The sequence below is a fragment of the Cherax quadricarinatus genome, chromosome 1, assembly GCF_038502225.1.
Source record: "Cherax quadricarinatus isolate ZL_2023a chromosome 1, ASM3850222v1, whole genome shotgun sequence".
NCBI classification, from domain to species: domain Eukaryota; kingdom Metazoa; phylum Arthropoda; class Malacostraca; order Decapoda; family Parastacidae; genus Cherax; species Cherax quadricarinatus.
The window spans coordinates 17,360,546-17,377,445 of NC_091292.1; the positions used below are offsets into that span (position 1 = coordinate 17,360,546).

The window sequence follows — 16,900 nt, forward strand, 5'->3', positions numbered from 1 at the left end:
GTATCAATGACAACAGTAGTTGACATTATAATCAAAATATGTAATGTGAAATTGAGAGTAAGAATCGTATAATATTACATTTCTAATATTTTGTGCAGTATTGCAGTAAATGATTTGCATTTCTGTTTTTCAGGAGAGGAAAAGGATGATGGACAAGATGACACAGGTAAGGTCTGACACATTAAATAAACTATGAAAATACTGTACAGTAGATTTGACTCGACCCACAGGCCATTCGGATTTGTGTTGCTCTTCGCCTAGCCGCCCCCATCCTCACCGAACGTAGGTGTATTTGCAGCAGGGCGATGGCTGATCAATTTGGACTTCATGGTCTCGTGTGTCACACAGCAGAAGGGAAGTATGCTAGACATGAGGAGGTCAGTGACATCATAAAGAGAAGCCTCGCCACAGCCCATTGCCCAGCTCAACGGGAACTCCAAGTGCAGAGGTTTGATGGAAGTCAAAAGCATCCTGATGGAGCCACTATGCTACCCTGAAAGGACGGGAAGCAGATTGCCTGGGACTACACCTGTGCCACTACATTGGCAGACACCTACTTGCCATACTCCGAAGCTGAAGGGGGTGGAGCTACCAGCCACAGGGAGACCCAGAAGATCCGCAGATATGAAGACCTTCCCCCTTGCTATAACTTCATCCCAATAGGGTCAGAGACCCTTGGAGCATGGGGCAAGTGTGCTCTAAAGTTGCTCAAAGAGCTGGGTGAAAAGCTCGTCATAGAAACCAAGGACCACAGGGCGACCAGCTTTCTCTTTCAGAGACTCAGTGTTGCAGTCCAGATAGGAAATGCCTGCAGCATTCTGGGCACGTGGCCCACCACTGGGGAGCTGGACGAAGTATTCGAGATGTAGCTCTGAGTTGTTATATATGTTGTTTTACTTTCTATTGTAATTTTGTGAATGTTTTATCAATGTATTTTGTCTTTAAATAAAATATGTATATATCATTATAGGGGGTGGTAGGATAAAATTCTCAAATAGCTTCAGGGAGAACCTTGAGTTTTCCCTGAAGCAAGTTTATTCTTTTCTCTGAGGATGAGGGCCCCCATGTAGATTTGAATATATTTTTAGTAGTTTAACCCTTTGACTGTCGCGGCCGTATATATACGTCTTACGAGGTACCGTGTTTGACGTATATATACTCATAAATTCTAGCGGCTTCAAATCAAGCAGAAGAAAGCTGGTAGGCCCACATGTGAGAGAATGGGTCTGTGTGGTCAGTGTGCACCATATAAAAAAAAATCCTGGAGCACGCAGTGTATAATGAGAAAAAAAAACTCCAACCGTTTTTTTTAATTAAAATGCCGACTTTGTGGTCTATTTTCGTATAGTATTTATGGTTGTATTCTCGTTTTCGTGGTCTCATTTGATAGAATGGAAAACATATTATAGAAATAGAGGTGATTTTGATTGATTTTACTATAAAAAGAACCTAGAAATGGAGCTCAAAGTAGGGGAAATGTTTGATTTTTGCCAATGTTCAAAAGTAAACAAATGATACCATTGTCCAATAAATGTCCAACTAGCCATTCTAATATGCAGTCATGAATGGGTTGATGTTATTTATACAATTATTACAGTATTGCAGTAGTCTGCATAATAGTAAGTCTTCTATTTTTTGTTTGAATAAAAATTCAAAATAGAAAGCAAGAGTAATATCAGAGGGGCCTGGAGACATGACTGATGAGCAAAGAAAATGTTATTTTAGAGCCAGGAATATCTGCATTATTCATTCTGGACCTTATTTTGAAATTGTCATATTTTTTAGTTTTCGTGAGATTGGCCAAATTGCAAATTTCTGACCACATTATTAGGAAGTTGAAATCGGTAAATGGGCAGTTTCTTGTACTCAATCGATAGAAAAAATGGAGTTCTAAAGAAATAGCTATGAGTTTGTGTGACTGGAACAAAGGAATTAGCTGAAAATAGGGCTCAAAGTGGGCGAAATCGCCGATTTGTAAACAGCGCCGAGGTCACTAACTTCGCGAGAGCATAATTCCGTCAGTTTTCCATCAAATTTCGTTTTTTTGGTGTCTTTACAATCGGGAAAAGATTCTCTATCATTTCATAAGAAAAAATTATTTTTTTTTTTTTTAAATTTTGCGACACCAGGAGACATCTCAGGATTGGGGGTTGCGACAGTCAAAGGGTTACATATATATTCTAATTTGTACCGTTCCTTATGTACAGCAGATAACTTGTTTATTTTAGGTGTGGTATTTTTTTTTTGTTTTTTTTGTTTTTTGTTTTTTGTTTCTTGGTCGACACAAGTTATATCTGTTAATGATTCTGGGGATTATAGATAATGCAACTTAACCATTATATATACAGCAGTCCCTTGAGTTACGATATTAATCCATTCCAGAATATGTATCATAACTCAAACTCCAATTAGTTCGAAGACCACAGCAATACAACTTTTACTGTGTCTTGGCAGTGTGGTGATGGGGAAGAGGGTGGAGAGGAGGTTACTGGCTGGAAGGAGACATGCTCATTCACGAATGCACTAATTCTAACTCCATCATGTTTTTTCATAGTTTCCTGTGCAGTAACACAAATGATGGCATAATTAAATCACAAATGAAGTTATGAAGAGTAAGTAATCCAGTGTTGGTGCAGGCAACACACATGGTAGCTTCAACCTGAAGAGGAAACAGTAAACTAGTACAAACTCTGCTGTTGGCTGATATGATACCCCTAAGACATTCATTCCCGTTGCTGATTGGCTGCTAAGCCACCTCCATATACCCCTACTGATGCTCCTATTGACCCAAGAGGCAAGCTATTATATCACTAGTTGGCTGAGGCTCACCCGCATGCACATGCCTTATCTCAAATTTTTCATTGCAATTCGTAACTAAACTCCTTTAAGAGGGTACATCGCAACTCAAAATTATAACTCAAAGACCATTGTAACTCAAGGGACCACTGTATTTTACATCTGAATCAATTATATTATTGCTCTTGTCCTGAATAATGTTACACAATGTTGTCTCCTACAAGTCATCATTTGTAAACCCCCCTTTCCTATTATAAAGTCATGTCACACATCATGTCTCATTCTCAAGTAAATCGTAATTCAGTTCTCGTCCTATAAGCTAAAGACTGTCATTTTAAGCTTTTTACTTATGCAGTGTTATTGTTAATTAAATTAGTTCTTTATTTAAATTATGATCATAGTACAGTGGTCCCTCGTTTTTCGTAATTAATCCGTTCCTGGAGGAGCTACTATAAACGAAATTTACGATTTGCGAATCAATTTTCCCCATAAGAAATAATGTAAATACAATTAGGTAATCCGTTCCTGACACCCAGAAGTATTAAAACAAAAATTTTTTTTACATGAAATATACATGTAGTACATAAACAATACAATGGGAAATGATGAATGAAACATTAACAGCATAACACTTACCTTTATTGGAGATTCTTCTTAGTGTATGGGAGACTGGAGGAGGAGAGAGATTGGATTGTTCACAGTTTGGAAGGGGAATCCCCTTCCAGCAACACCTCAGGTACCAATTGCTTCTCTGGGGTTGCTTCTCTTCTCTGTTTCTTAATGCCACTAGGACCACCTTGAGAGTCACTCTAGCCCTGTCTCACAAAGTAACTGTGGAGAGAACTCTGTTTCTGGCATCTCTTTAACACTTCCCTAAAATGGCCCAAGACTTTGTCACTGTACATATTTCTCACCTTCTTTACCACAGGCTTGGCACTAGGAGCTTTCTTTGGAGCCATGGTAGCTTATTTAGTACTTGCAAGCACCAAAATGAGTGGAATATTATGAAATATTTCGTAGGAGCACTTGAGGGGACCTTCACTCACTGGTAAACAATGCCAGACTGGCTGGGTAGGGAGGCTGCCCCGGCTCACACCGTGCGTACGCGTCCCGGACGAACTACTATTCGCGAGTCAACCTATGAAAAGCGAGTCATGTTTATACGAAAATACCCCTATGATTGGCGAAATTTACGATTGCCGAGAACTATGAAAAGCGAGGGACCACTGTACGTACGTATTATTATTTTATTACCCAATATTAAGAATATAGTCCTCTAGTTCCTTCATAAGTTATTTAGTCCTAGTTTAATGCTGTATACAGGTCAGCCATCACTAATACGGCAGTCTGTAATCCAGTTCCATCAGTAATCTAGCACAAATTTCGGCTAGCATAATTTCGCATTTCCAGGGTTGCCACACCAACCTGCCACTTCTGTTTGGTGGTGCTACTTGCTGCATAAGTCATTCCAATTTCCTTTTCTCCATTTATTGTTATAACCTGCTCACTTTTAGCCCTAGCCATGGTTCCAACAAATAAAAGAAATGCTTTACGTTGTGTAAAGCGCATAAAAGATAAGGTGGCTTTAAAACCACTGTCGGTCATCATGAGCTCAGCTCACTCAGATAAGCTGTGATCAGTAAATTTGTGCTTACATATGAAAGAATAGGTCTGTGCGGTAAGTGTGCACTATATCAAAAAAAAAAATCCTGCAGCACGCAGTGCATAATGAGAAAAAAAAACTGATCGTGGTTTTAGTGTAAAACGGCGACTTTACAGTTGTATTCTTGTTTTTTTGGTCTCATTTGATAGAATGGAAGATTTATTACAGAAATAGATATGATTTTGATTGGTTTCATGATGGAGAGTACCTTGAAATTGAGCTCAAAGTAGTGGAATTGTTTGATTTTTGCTGATGTTAAAGAGTAAACAAATGATGTCATCGTCCAATACGTCTCCAACTGGCAGATCTAATATGGGGTCATGAATGGGTTGACATTATTTATACAATTATTACACTAATGCAGTAGTCTGAATAACAGTAAATCTAATTTTTTTTGTGTGAATAAAAATTCCAAATGGAAAACAAGTGTAATATATGAGGGGCCTGGAGATGTGACTAATGAACAGAGAAAATGTTATTTTAGTGATAGAAATGTCTGCATTGTTTATTCTGGACTCTATTTTGAAATTGGCATCTCTTGAAATTTGTGTGAAATTGGCCAAATTACCAATTTCTTACCACTTTATTGGGTAGTTGAAATAGGGGAATGGGCGGTTTCTTGTTTCTTGTACTCAGTGGACAGAATAGAAGGAATACTAGCAAAATAGCTATGAGTTAGGCAGACTGGAACACTGGAATGGGCCAAAAATAGGGCATAAAGTTGGTGAAATCGCCAATGCGTAAATATCATCGTTGGGTAAAGTATATTCTAACTTAACCACTCTGTAATCTGGCAAAATCAATAATCTGGCACCCTACAGGTCCCAATGAAGCTAGATTAATGACGGTCAACCTGTACTGTATTTAAAAAAGTCCAGGAATGAACTTTTAAGGGATGAGCACTTATTTCAGTGACTCATTGGAAGCTCACATTTTGAACAGATACTGATTATTTGCCTTCCCAACAGTTGTGTATGACTCGGAAATTGTGCTTGACCTGTGTGGCAGAAGACTCAAAAGATTGGAAAAAGCACCAGCCAACCAAGCCTATGCTACTGCCCTCGTATTAGATAACAACTCTTTACAAAACCTTGCGAATCTTGACAGCTATGGTGAACTGGAAAGGGTAAGGTGAAACATTTATTTTTGTATCATGTAGCTACTGTATCTTTAATTTTGCAAATGGAACGCATTTAATACTGAAAGCGTTTCATCCCAGTTATGGTGTTTATTTTGATGTTTAAGTATTGGGAAGAAGTAATCGAACTGTTGCTGCTAGAATACTGTACTTCTTTTCTGCTGTGTGCATGTTATGCTCATTTTCAGGTAGACTGTTCCAAATTTTCTTGGCTGTCTATGTGCATGGAGTTTCTACTTAGAATCTACCACACTTGTAGGGTAAAGAGGTGATAGATATATCTTGCATTATGCCTTTGGGTTTTCAACACCTAAAAAGAAACAAACTACTATCAGACAATACTGTATCATTAAAATGCTGTTTTTATAAGAGTATTACAATAAAGGAACATCATAGTAGGCCTACTGGCTCATATGCACTTGGCAGGTCCTTCTCAGTTCTCATACCCAACACTTCTCACTCATATTCATATACAGTGGAACTCCGGTTTTCGTACTTAATCCGTTCCAGGAGGTCAGTCTAAAACCGAAACGTACAAAAGCTGAATTAATATTTCCCATAAGAAATAATGTAAATACAATTAATCCATTCCAGACACCCAAAAATATTAACAAAAAAATACATTTTTTTAAAGAATAATTATAGTTTTACATACAAAAAAGAATGAGAAATAAATATAAATGACTAATTTTAATAAATGAACATTACATACCTTTATTGAAGACTCTTGTTGGCGTATTGAAGAAGGCGAGGAGAGGAGAGGGAGTTGGGGTTATTGTGTGGAAGGGGAATCCCCCTCCATAAGGACTTAGGTAACAAAGCCCTCTCTGGGGTTACTTCTCTTCTTTGTGCTTTACTGGCACTGGACCCCTGTTGCATTAAAAATCTGCCCAGAGAGCTCTGTTTCAGGCATCTCTAAGATTTGCCTGAAATGGGACAAGGTATTGTCACTGAACATGTTACAGATATGGCTTGTATCAGCTCTGTCAGGGTGATATTTTTCAAGAAAAGTTTGCAACTCTTTCCACTTTGCACACATGACCTTAACGACTGAAGAAGGCACCTTCTCCCCTCTCTTTTCCTCCTCCTCTGAAGCAGTTTCCTCAGCTGTGGTCTGTTGCTCTTCCAGATGAATATCTTGCAGCTCTTCAGTGATTAGCTCTTCCCTGTGGTCCTCCAGCAACTCTTCCACATCCTGGCCACTCACATCCAATGCCATGGACTTCCCCCAAGACACAGTATATTCAGCAACAGGTGTGGGGTGGACAGGGTCATCCTCAAACCCTTCAAAATCCTTCTCTTGGACACATTCTGGCCACAATTTTCTCCAAGCGGAGTTCAAAGTCCTTGAAGTCACTTCCTGCCAAGCCTTACCTATAAGGTTTATGCAATGGAGGATATTGAAGTGATCCCTCCAGAACTCTTTTAGGGTCAACTCAGTGTTCGAGGTCACTTCAAAGCACCTTTGAAACATTGCTTTGGTATACAGTTTTTTTAAGTTTGCAATGATCTGCTGGTCCATGGGCTAGATGAGAGGAGTGGTGTTAGGAGGCAAGAACTTCACTGTTATAAAACTGAAGTCCCTAAACAATTGGTCTTCCAAGTCTGGAGGATGAACAGGAGCATTGTCCAGTATCAGGAGGCACTTGAGTGGCAAGTTATTTTCAAGGAGGTATTTTTTCATACTCGGGGTCAAACACTTCATGGACCCAGTCAAGGAAAATTTGTCTTGTGACCCATACTTTATTATTAGCTTTCCACATCACACACAGTTTACTCTTGATGACATTGTTTTTCTTGAACACTCTGGTATTTTCAGAGTGATACACTGGTAAAGGCTTCACTTTGAAATCACCACTAGTGTTAACACAGACTATAAGAGTTAGCCTATCCTTCATAGGTTTGTGTCCTGGCAGTGCCTTTTCCTCCTTTGTGATGTAGGTCCTGTTTGGCATTTTCTTCCAAAAGCGGCCTGTTTTGTCACAGTTAAACACTTGTTGGGGGAGGAATTCTTTAGCCTCCGTGTACTCCTTGAATTCATCAATTCATCCGAATTGTACGATATGCGTACCGTACGAAAACTGGAGGTCCTCTGTATAGCCTCTTTTTAATGTTACCTGAGGTGTTAGCTTCAGTCACGCTTTTAGGCAGATTGTTCCACTTCTCCACATGTTCATTTCCAAACTGAATCCCTTCTGTATATAAATTTATCGAACTTTAATCATTGTTTCAGGTTCTTTCTCAGCTAATTATCCTCAGCCTCCCCCCCCCTCTTTATTTTACTCGGAGACCATCTCCTGCCAAGGCAGGGTGACTTGAAGAAGAAAACAAATTTACTATAATTCATTCAGTCACCATCTTTCCAGAAATATCCTGACATCACAATTAGATTACCCACCAACTGCAACATTCCCACCCCTGGAACTCATTCCTTGCTAACTTTATACGTATCTCCTTTATTTATATATGTCTTCCATTTGTATACAGTAGGGCCCCTCATATACTGCAGGTTAGGTTCCAGGCTACCGCCAGAATGCAGAACACCATTTATTTCCACTTATAAATGCATATGCATGCCAGATAACAAGTTTACACTAACATTTATTAACTTCGCAATAGAACTAGGCATTAAAAAACAATAAGTAAAATATACACAGTACACTTATTACTTACTTTAAAATACAGTGGACCCTCGACTAACGATTTTAATCCATTCCAGAGAGCTTGTCGTTAGCCGAATTTATTGTTAGCCAAATTAATTTTCCCCATAAGAAATAATGGAAATCCAATTAATCCATTTCAGACAGCCGAAAGTATTAAAAAAAATAATTTTTTTTTACAAGAAATATACTTTTCCCTACAAAGAAAACAATGAGACATGCACAATAAGTACATAAATAAATAATAAAATGACACTTACCTTTATTGAAGAGTATTGATGAGTGATGAGACACTGTTTTTCTTGAAAACACTGGGATTTTCAGAGTGATATATGAGTAAAGGTTTCACTTTACAATCCCCACTAGCATTACGACAAAACATGAGAGTTAGCCTGTCTTTCAGAGGCTTGTGTCCTCCGAGTGCCTTTTCCTCCTGAGTAATGTAGGTCCTGTTTGGCATTTTCTTCCAGAACAGGCCTGTTTCATCACAACTGAACACTTGTTGAGGTTGGAATGTTTCAGCTTTGCCATGCCGTATCACACTGTGTATGCCACTACGATTCTTAAATCTCTCATACCAACCTTTGTTGGCCTTAAATTCACCAATATGAGCACTAGTTCCAGGCATTTTTTCCTGTTCACCTGGGTGTTAGTTGACTGGTGTGGGTCGCATCCTGGGGGACAAGATTGAGGGCCACAATGGAAATAAGTTAGACAGTCCTCGATAACGCACTGACTTTCTTGGGTTATCCTGGGTGGCTAACTCTCTGGGGTTAATTGTTTCTTGGTATTTGTTTCTCGTTAAGCCTCACCAACAACACACTCTCCACATCTTCAAGTAGTACAGCTGACAGTGGTGCAGCAGCAGCTGACAGTGGTGCAGCAGCAGCTGACTGTGGTGCAGCAACAGCTGACAATGGTGCAGCAACAGCAGCAGCTGATGATGGTGCAGCAACACCTGATGGTGGTGCAGCAGCAGCTGACTGTGGTACAGCTGCAGCTGATGGTGGTGCAGCAGCAGCTGATGGTGGTGCAGCAGCAGCTGACGGTGGTGCAGCAGCAGCTGACGGTGGTGCAGCAGCAGCTGACGGTGGTGCAGCAGCAGCTGACGGTGGTGCAGCAGCAGCTGACGGTGGTGCAGCAACAGCTGACGGTGGTGCAGCAGCAGCTGACAGTGGTGCAGCAACAGCAGCAGCTGACAGTGGTGCAGCAACAGCAGCAGCTGATGGTGGTGCAGCAACAGCAGCAGCTGACCATGGTACAGCAGCAGCTGATGGTGGTACAGCAGCAGCTGACGTAGGTACAGCAACAGCAGACTGTGGTACGATAGTATTTCGATAGTATGTATTTCTCACCCTTTTTCACCACAGGGTTGGCACTAGAAGCTTTCCTTGGGCCCGTGGTGGCTTATTTAGCAGTTACAAGCACTAAAAACAATGGAATACAAAATATATCGCATGTATGCATGGAACCATTTACCCTGGCTTGTAAACAATGGCACACTAACTGAAGACAGGGCAGCTGAGGCGCTCAGGCTGGGCAGACAGGCGGACACATTCGGGACAAATGTCCTTACCCGAGTTTATCTTTGGTCGAGCCAATATTTTTACGCAAAAACGCATTGTTACTCGATTTTATCGTTAGTCGATGCCATCATTGGTCAAGGGTCCACTGTATTTATAGTCTTAATGTAGGGTGAGAGGTGAGTGGTATTTATTTGTAGGAAGTCAGGTGTGGGAGGTATGGTAGCCAGCCAGGCCAGGCCACCCCACCCACACATAATATACTATGACATTTCAAGTGCCCTAGAGCGATAAAATGCATATACAGTAAACTCATTACTTACCTTAAAATATTTATAGTCTTAATGTAGGGTAAGAGGTGTGAGTAAACAAGGTAAAACAAATAAACAAGAGAGAGAGAGATAGAGTAAAAGAGTAAAATGAGAGAATAAAAGAGTGAGATGCGGAGAATGTAAACAAGCAGACGAACGTGTCTGGTTATGGTTGATACACATTAATCTATACTTAACGTTTCATATTTATGTTAGTTTATTCTACTGTGGGGGTATATTTATCATGTTTATAAATTACACAGCATGTGTATTATATAATTTAGAAAAAATATAGAGGCATTAGTGAAAATGTGTATTAACATAATATACGAGTGATTATTATTGCATATTACAGTGGACCCTCGCATACCGTTGGCATCACATAACATTAAATCCGCATACCGATACATTTTATCACTAAAATTTTGCCTCGCATACCGCTAAAAAACCCGCTCAACACTATTCGTCCGAGACAAGTCTAATGTGCGGCCTGAGCCAGCCTCACATGTTCCGCCGGTGGCATTGTTTACAAGCCAGCCTCCGCGGTAACATCCAAGCATACAGTCGGAACATTTCGTATTATTACAGCATTTTTGGTGATTTTATCTGCAAAATAAGTGACCATGGGCCCCAAGAAAGCTTCTAGTGCCAACCCTGTGGTAAAAAGGGTGAGAAATATTATCGAAATACTGTGGTACCATGGTCAACTGCTGATGCTGCTGCTGCTGTAGCACTGTCAGCTGCTGCTGCTGCTGTAGCACCGTCAGCTGCTGCTGCTGCTGCTGTACCACCGTCAGCTGCTGCTGCTGTAGCACTGTCAGCTGCTGCTGCTGCTGTAGTACCGTCTACTGCTGCTGTAGCATTGTCTGCTGCTGCTGTAGCATCGTCTGCTGCTGCTGTAGCATTGTCAGCTGCTGCTGCTGCTGTACCACCGTCAGCTGCTGCTGCTGTACCACCATCAGCTGCTGCTGCTGTACCACCGTCAGCTGCTGCTGCTGTACCACCATCAGCTGCTGCTGCTGCTGTAACATCGTCTGCTGCTGCTGTAGCATCGTCTGCTGCTGCTGTAGCATCATCTGCTGCTGCTGTACCACCGTCAGCTGCTGCTGCTGTACCACCATCAGCTGCTGCTGCTGTACCACCGTCAGCTGCTGCTGCTGTACCACCATCAGCTGCTGCTGCTGCTGTAACATCGTCTGCTGCTGCTGTAGCATCGTCTGCTGCTGCTGTAGCATCATCTGCTGCTGCTGTACCACCATCAGCTGCTGCTGCTGCTGTAGTACCGTCTGCTGCTGCTGTAGCATCGTCTGCTGCTGCTGTAGCATCGTCTGCTGCTGCTGTAGCACTGTCAGCTGCTGCTGCTGCTGCTGTAGCACTGTTGTTGGTGTGGCTTATTGAGAATACCAAGAAACAATTAACCCCAGAGGGTTAGCCACCCAGGATAACCCAGAAAAGTCAGTGTCATCGAGGACTGTCTAACTTATTTCCATTGGGGTCCTTAATCTTGTCTCCCAGGATGCAACCCACACCAGTCGACTAACACCCAGGTGAACAGGGAAAAACGCCTGGAACTAGTGCTCATATTGGTGAATTTAAAGCCAGCAAAGGTTGGTTTGAGAGATTTAAGAATCGTAGTGGCATACACAGTGTGATAAGGCCTGTTCTGGAAGAAAATGCCAAACAGGACCTACAGTACTCAGGAGGAAAAGGCACTCCCAGGACACAGTGTCTCATCAGTCATTGCTGCATCTTCAATAAAGGTAAGTGTCATTTATTCTTCATTTAGTAGAGTAGTACATGCACAATATATATTGTGCATGTACTACTCTACTATTGTGCATGTATCCTTCTCTTTGAGTGTAGGAAAATGTATATTTCATGTGGTAAAAAATTTTTTTTCATACTTTTGGGTGTCTTGCACGGATTAATTTGATTTCCATTATTTCTTATGGGGAAAATTCATTCGCATAACGATAATTTCACATAACAATGAGCTTCATGAACGGATTAATATCGTTATGCGGGGGTCCACTGTATTATTATTAATATTATTTTTAATCTGGCATCCTCAAGACTAATAACACATACTCAATGATTTTAATGTGTACCTGCATGCCAGCACATTGTGTAAGTTTATTTAGGTACAGGTACTACCATCCTGCCAAGTGAGTGTAAAACGAGAGCCTGTAATTGTTTTACATGATGGTAGGATTGCTGGTGTCTTTTGTCTGCTCGTAAATATGCAAGATTACAGGTACGTCTTGATACTTCTACTTACACTTAGGTCACACTGCACATACATGTTCATGTTTGTTTATACACACTCATCTGAGTTTTCTTTGATTTTATCTTAATAGCTCTTGTTCTTATTATTTTTCCTTTTATATCCATGGGGAAATGGAATAAGAATCTTACCTCCATAAGCTATGCTTGTTGTAAAAGTCAACTAAAACGCCGGGAACAATGGGCTAGTGACCCCTTTTCCTGTAAAGATTACTAAAAAGAAGAAAATTGTCAAAGTGGGATGTCTGAATGTGTGTGGATGTTGTGCGAATGATAAGAAAGAGGTGATTGTGGATGCTATGAATGCGAAGCTGGATGTCCTCGCTTTAAGAGAAACAAAGCTGAAGGGGGTGGGAGAGTTTCAGTGGAGAGAAGTAAATGGGAAGTAAATGAGTGGATAGAGTTATCAGTGCTTATTTCTTGGGTAGCATTGAGGACTGGGTTGGGAAAATGTTTCGTTAGTGGGATGAATTGTAAAGGACCTGCCGAGCATGGGCCAACAGGCCTGCTGCAGTGATCCTCCTTTCTTATGTTCTTATGTTCATCAACCACTATCAGAACTGCTTCCACTCTACCACCACCATCTTTGTATTTTTCTACAAACTTTTTCATAAATTATGTGTTTCTCACATTCTTTACCAAAGGGCTGGCACTAGAAGCTTTCTTTGGTGGTAGTGATGGTGGTAGAAGGTAGTAGTGATGGTGGTAGAGGGTTCCTTCTTTAGTGATTTAGAGATTCTACCAACTCCTCCAATGTTGAGGAAATGGTATGGTGATACTGACAAGATGTGGAAAAAGACACTTATGTACAGTTCAGGACATTTATTAAAGGAAACGTTTCGCCACGAGTGGCTTCTTCAGTCCTAATACAGAGAAAACTAAGAAAACATTTATATATATAGTGGCAGGAGTCAGGTGAGGTGACGCATGGGTAGAGGTGGTAGTAGTAGTAGTAGTAGTAGTAATGGACCCACAAACCAAATGTGTCTATGAGACCCATTACATCTGGAATCGGCAGCGCCCCTCACAGTCTAGCAGGAGTTTTGGCGAAATATTTGTCAAAGCTCCTAGGTACAATCAGTCAGGCTTATCTAAAGCATTCGGGTGACCTCCTTAACCGTATCAGGGATCTCGACATGAGTGATAAGAAGCTTGCAAGTTTTGACGTGACTGCCTTATTCACCAATGTCCCAGTTGATCAAGCCATTGATCTTCTTCGCAGGCTGATTAAAGATGATACAGAGTTACCTGTACCCCGCCAAGATTTTGTGAGCCTTGTCGAACTTTGTGTTCGTTATAACTGTTTTAGGTTTGAGGACAAGAAGTACAAACAACTCTTCGGACTAGCCATGGGATCCCCCCTTAGTGCAGTTCTTGCCAATTTATATATGGAGGACCTGGAATCAAGAAGGATCCTCAGTAACATCCCTCGCTCAGTTACATGGATGCGGTACGTAGATGATATTTTGGTCATTGTACCCAAAAATCTTGACGTACGGGGCATCCTCAACACCATCAACACTCTGGAACCTACTATTAAATTTACACTAGAGGAGGAGAAGGACAACCAATTACCTTTTCTCGACGTACTCTTACGCACAGGGGAAAATAAACTTTCTTTTAAAGTCTACCGGAAGCCTACCTACAAGAACGATCTTCTACATTTCTTCTCTCACCATGACACAAGAACTAAAAGAGGGGTAGTTATTGGCTTCTTTCTGAGAGCCTACAGAATTTCCAGTCCACAGTTCCTCGAAGAAGAATGTACATACATCACCAACTCTTTTAGTTCACTGCACTTTCCCCTACACTTCATACGTGACTGTAGGAAACGTGCGGCACGTATCCTCAGCAAGACCAACACCTATCAAATTGAAGAAAAGCCTCCAAGTTACATCGTTTTACCGGTCAGCAACGTTGCCACTAATGTTTCAAAAATGTTTGACAGAAAACTGGCTAAAATATCTACCAGCTCTTCAACTACTATTAGGAACCTGATACAAAAACCCAAGCATAATTCTGGCACAAGTGCAGGAATCTACACTATACCATGTGGGGGGTGTGACAAAGTATATGTAGGGGAAACAGCCAGAACTCTGGACATTAGAATAGCAGAAGACAAAAATGCTTGCAGAAATGATGACCGCAAAAACGCATGTGTTCAACATAGAGACGATGTTGGACACCTCATGAAATTCAATGAAGCTAAACTAGTTATTAAAGAAGACGACTTAAGACGGAGAAAATGCATTGAAGCTGCACTAATTTCTGTCAGTAACACTATAAAGCAAAAATCCGGTAGTTACAGTATTTCAAAATTACTAAGCAAGAGGATATTACCCATCTTAGGAACTGGTGTTACTTGATGCCAGCAGGTCCCTCTCTTGCCTCACCTCCTTAGTTCCATTACTACTACTACTACTACTACTACTACTACTACTACTACCACCTCTACCCACACGTCACCTCACCTGACTCCTGCCACTATATATATAAATGTTTTCTTAGTTTTCTCTGTATTAGGACTGAAGAAGCCACTCGTGACAAAACGTTTCCTTTAATAAATGTCCTGAACTGTACATAAGTGTCTTTTTCCACATCCTCCGATGTTGTTGGAGTTATATAGGGCTACAAAAACCACCGCCACCTCAGCTGCTGTTTCACCACCATTATGGACGGCTTACACTCAGTGGCCCTTGTATACCCAACAACAACACAACACAACACCTCTCGTGACATACGTAATGACTTATTTTATTCATTCTAGAGTATATTCCATGTTTCTATGTTATTAATATTGTTTATTATGTCATATTAGTTGAATTGTGATAGATAAATAAGCCATAGAGTTGATATTAGTGTCATATTCTCCAACAATAAACTTGCCATCCCTCCTTCACACAAACAAATAGCCAATAAGAACTTAACAATGGAAGAACACTGCAGGTCTATTGGCCCATACAAGGCAGGTCCTTATCAAAATGACCTCCACCCAAAGCTACCCAAGAATTTACTCCCATACCCAGTGACACAAATCAAACTCAGCTCCTCCAACTCGTATATTTGTCCAGTCTCTTCTTAAAGCTACCCAAGGTCCTAGCCTCGATCACCCTACTGGTAAGTATGATGTTAAATAAGAACTTTAGAAAGTAGGAACACTGGAACAGGCCTGCTGGCTCATACTAGGCCGGTCCTTCACAAATCCAACCCACTAACAGAACAAATGCTACCCAAGCAATAAGCTCAGGTGCAAGTCCGACTCAAATCCAACCCATCTCACTCGTGTATTTATCCAACCTAAATTTGAAACTACCCATTGTTTTAGCTTCGATCACCCTACTTGGCAGACTGTTCCACTCAACTACCCCTATTACCAATGTTCATTTATACATTTTATTAGTGCCCTAGAGTCCTTATGGTGGGGGATTCCCCTTCCAAATAACCTCTCTTCCCTCTCTCCTCCTCCCTGTCTTCCATTCATCAACAACAACCTTCAATAAAGGTAACTGTCATGTTGAATGTTCATTCTTTTGTGCATGTAAATCTATCTTTTAGGTAAAAAAAAATTGTTGTTGATACTTCTGGGTGTCTGGAACGAATTAATTGGATTTACATTATTTCTTATGGGGAAAATTGATTCGAAAATCGTCCATTTCGATAATAGTCCCACTTCCAGGAACGGATTATGGACGATTATTGAGGGACCACTGTATGTATATGCTTCTAAACTGTTGTGTTCTAGGCCCCTCTGCAAAAACAGTGATTATGTATGAGTGAGGTGAAAGTGTTGAATGATGAACGTATTTTCTTTTTGGGGATTTTCTTTCTTTTCGGGTCACCCTGCCTCGGTGGGAGATAGCACTTTTTTTTTATCCCCCTTCCCTTTATATAAAGGGACTATACACGCTCTCCGCCAATCCCTAGGTACCTTCCCCTCTTTCATATGTTTATTAAACAAAAATACCAACCATTCCAACACTATGTCTCCCCCTGCTTTTAACATTTCTGTCATGATCCCATCAGTTTCAGCTGCTTTACCCCCTTTCATTCTACACAATGCCTCACGCACCTCCCCCACACTCACATCCTGCTCTTCTTCACTCCTAAAAGATGGTATACCTCCCTGGCCAGTGCATGAAATTACCGCCTCCTTTTCTTCTTCGACATTTCTTTTACTCTCCATATACTCTGCTCTTCTTATAACACTTTTGCTTTGCAAATACCTCTCATAAGCTACCTTTTTCTCTTTTATCATGCCCTTTACTTCATCATTCCACCAATCACTCCTCTTTCCTCCTGCACCCACCCTCCTATAACTACAAACTTCTGCCCCACATTCTAATACTGCATTTATAAAACTATTCCAACCCTCTTCAACCCCCCACTACTCATACCTGCACCAGCTCACCTTTCTGCCAATAGTTGCTTACATTTCACCCGACTTCCTCCTCCCTTAGTTTATACATTTTCACTTCCCTCTTACTTGTTGTTGCCATTTTCCTCTTATCCCATCTATCTCTTACTCT

At 40.9% G+C, this 16,900-nt stretch overlaps 1 protein-coding gene across 4 annotated transcripts in view; it reads left to right on the top strand.

The window, feature by feature from the left end:
• Cep97 (centrosomal protein 97kDa) overlaps positions 1–16,900 on the top strand; it is a 255,616-nt gene that overhangs the window by 1,454 nt on the left and 237,262 nt on the right. For all 4 annotated transcript variants that reach the window (XM_053774178.2, XM_070100344.1, XM_070100200.1 and 1 more), the window contains exons 2-3: positions 134–166; positions 5,428–5,585. In XM_053774178.2, coding sequence (XP_053630153.1) covers positions 134–166; positions 5,428–5,585 — 191 coding nt within the window. The remainder of the gene's footprint in view (positions 1–133; positions 167–5,427; positions 5,586–16,900) is intronic.